The 2,472-nt window shown below is 59.1% G+C and overlaps 1 protein-coding gene across 1 annotated transcript in view; it reads left to right on the forward strand.

Annotated features, from left to right (window-relative positions):
* trappc14 (trafficking protein particle complex subunit 14) overlaps positions 1–1,880 on the forward strand; it is a 71,329-nt gene extending 69,449 nt beyond the window's left edge. The window contains exons 10-11 of the mRNA XM_048620022.1: positions 136–332; positions 1,727–1,880. Coding sequence (XP_048475979.1) covers positions 136–332; positions 1,727–1,880 — 351 coding nt within the window. The remainder of the gene's footprint in view (positions 1–135; positions 333–1,726) is intronic.
* The last annotated feature ends 592 nt before the right edge of the window (positions 1,881–2,472 follow it).

Below are 2,472 nucleotides of genomic sequence, written 5' to 3' on the forward strand. Positions count from 1 at the left end.
TCCTTCAAAGAACGATTGAAGGAGACCCTTTGGCCCATCCACACAAGCCCCCTCTCCCCCCCCCCCCCCCTCTCTCTCTCTCTCCCCCCCCCCCTGTTCTCTCTCTCTCTCTCTCTCCCCCCTCCCGCCTCCCAGCTGAGCCAGCATATGAAGTTGAAGTTACAGTTCACAGCGAGTGTGACAAACCCTCCCCCTGAGGCCCGGCCCGTTTCACGCAGGAACAGCCCGAGCAGCCCTGCTGTCCGCGACCTTATGGAACGTCACCAGGCCAGCCTGGGCCGCTCGCAGTCCTTCTCTCACCAACAACCCTCCCGGAGCACTCACCTCATCAGGTAAGGCCACTGCGGCTGCATGCAGCTACCAGCTCTCAGCGCTGGCTCCTTCCCCGGACCCGTCATCCCCTACACCCCTTCCCTATCTCTGTCACCCCCTGCAGCCCCCTACACCCCCTCCCTATCTCCGTCACCCCCTCCAGCCCCAATACCCCCTCCCTATCTCCGTCACCTCCTCCAGCCCTTACACCCCCTCCCTATCTCTGTCACCTCCTCCAGCCCTTACACCCCCTCCCTATCTCTGTCACCTCCTCCAGCCCTTACACACCCTCCCTATTTCTGTCACCTCCTTCCTCCACCGTGACCATCCCCCCGACCCCATAACCATCGCTCCACCGTGACCCCTCGACCCCATTACCATCGCTCCACCGTGACCATACCCCACCCCGACCCCATTACCATCGCTCCACCGTGACCCTCTGACCCCATTACCATCACTCCACCATCACCATACCCCACCCCGACCCCATTACCATTGCTCCACCGTGAACCCTCTGACCCCATTACCATCGCTCCACCGTGACCATACTCCACCCCGACCCCATTACCATCACTCCACGGTGACTCCCCCACCCCATTACCATGGCTCCACTGTGACCATACCGCCCCCGACCCCATTACCATCGCTCTACTGTGACCCCCTGACCCCATTACCATCGCTCCAACGTGACGTTCAGTTATGCCTTCAGGCCCCAGTCTCCATTTCTCACTGAGTCCCCTCCAGGGCTGGATTGGATTGAGGAGTCTGGATTTGAGGAGGGCGGGGGATGCCTCAGAGGGTGGTGCTGCTCGAGGGGCCGACACAGATCGCCCCAGTTGGAGTGAATTCAGATTTTGAAATCAGCGCTGTGTGCATCAAGTTCGAGCAGTCGCAATTTCCAAAGGACATTGGGGTCAGGACCTCAACCCAAAGTGATATCGCTCTCCATCTCCTTCAAAGAACGATTGAAGGAGACCCTTTGGCCCATCCACACAAGTCTGCTGGCTCAACTCCCTTGCCATTTCCCCATTGCCCAGTTCACTTCGTCGCTTGTCAATCGCCCAGCTCCCTCCTGAAAGTCACAGTTAAACCTACCTCCCTCTTACTGTCAGTGTGTTCCAGATCCGAACCATTCACCATGTTTATGCTAAAATAAAGCTGCTTCCTCACCTCGCCATCACCTCAACTCGGGGCCCTCTGCTTCCTAACCCGTTTTTGTCAACGGTGACGGTTTCTCCAAGTGTCCTCCCCCATTTTATCCCCCTCCCCCCCCCAAAACTCCCCCAGCCCGTTTGCTGTCTGGACCTCCACCCATTGGGAACAATCCCGAGCTGCCTCGTGTTAGCTGCATGATCTTTGCCCTGCCTCCTCAGTGACCTGGCCTCTCTGCTTCTTTCCCCCCTCCAAAACTCAGGACCGGGAGCGTGATGGAACGCCGAGCGATCACACCCCCCGTGGGCTCCCCCATTGGCCGCCCCCTCTACCTCCCCTCGGAAAAGGCCGTGCTGTCTGTTGACAAGATTGCCAAGCGAGAGTGCAAGGTGCTGGTGGTGGAGCCTGTCAAGTAGGGTCGGCGGGGGGGGAGGGGGAGCCATGATGGGGGATTGGGGGAAAGGGGGCGTCTGATAAAGGGTTGGTGCTGCTGTTGCTCTGCCTCGAACAAAACAGGACAGCGCGAGGCGCCTCGCTGCTTACTCATCTGGGGGGATAAGCCCCGTTTCCACTTCCGTAATCCTTCCTGTCACGTTGGCCCTGGGAGGTCCATCGGCTCCTCACTTTTCGGACCGTAAGCCTGCGCGTGTGTCTCGCATCTGATGATCCCGCTCGAAGCGGTCAGTGATGTCCAGATCGTGGGGGGGTGGGGGTGGTGGTGGGGGTTGGGGTTGGGGTTGGGGTTGGGGTTGGGGGAGTGGTGCAGAATCGTGTCCCTCTGTAGATCGGCAGCGGTCGCGCTCCACCTTGCAAGCAAAACGGTTCAGCCTCGTGTTTGGAGGGCAGCATTCGAAATATCAAACTCTGACCTACCCCACAAATGTTTGGGCTCAATTCCAGCCAGCGCTCTCAACACCACCCCCCACCCGCCCCCAAACACCACAAGGCTCTCATTTCTCTGTCTGACTCAGTAGCATGTCATCCCGTTTTTCTGCTGTTACGCACCGC

Source organism: Rhincodon typus, chromosome 45 (assembly GCF_021869965.1).
Source record: "Rhincodon typus isolate 14 chromosome 45, sRhiTyp1.1, whole genome shotgun sequence".
Classification (NCBI taxonomy): Eukaryota; Metazoa; Chordata; class Chondrichthyes; order Orectolobiformes; family Rhincodontidae; genus Rhincodon; species Rhincodon typus.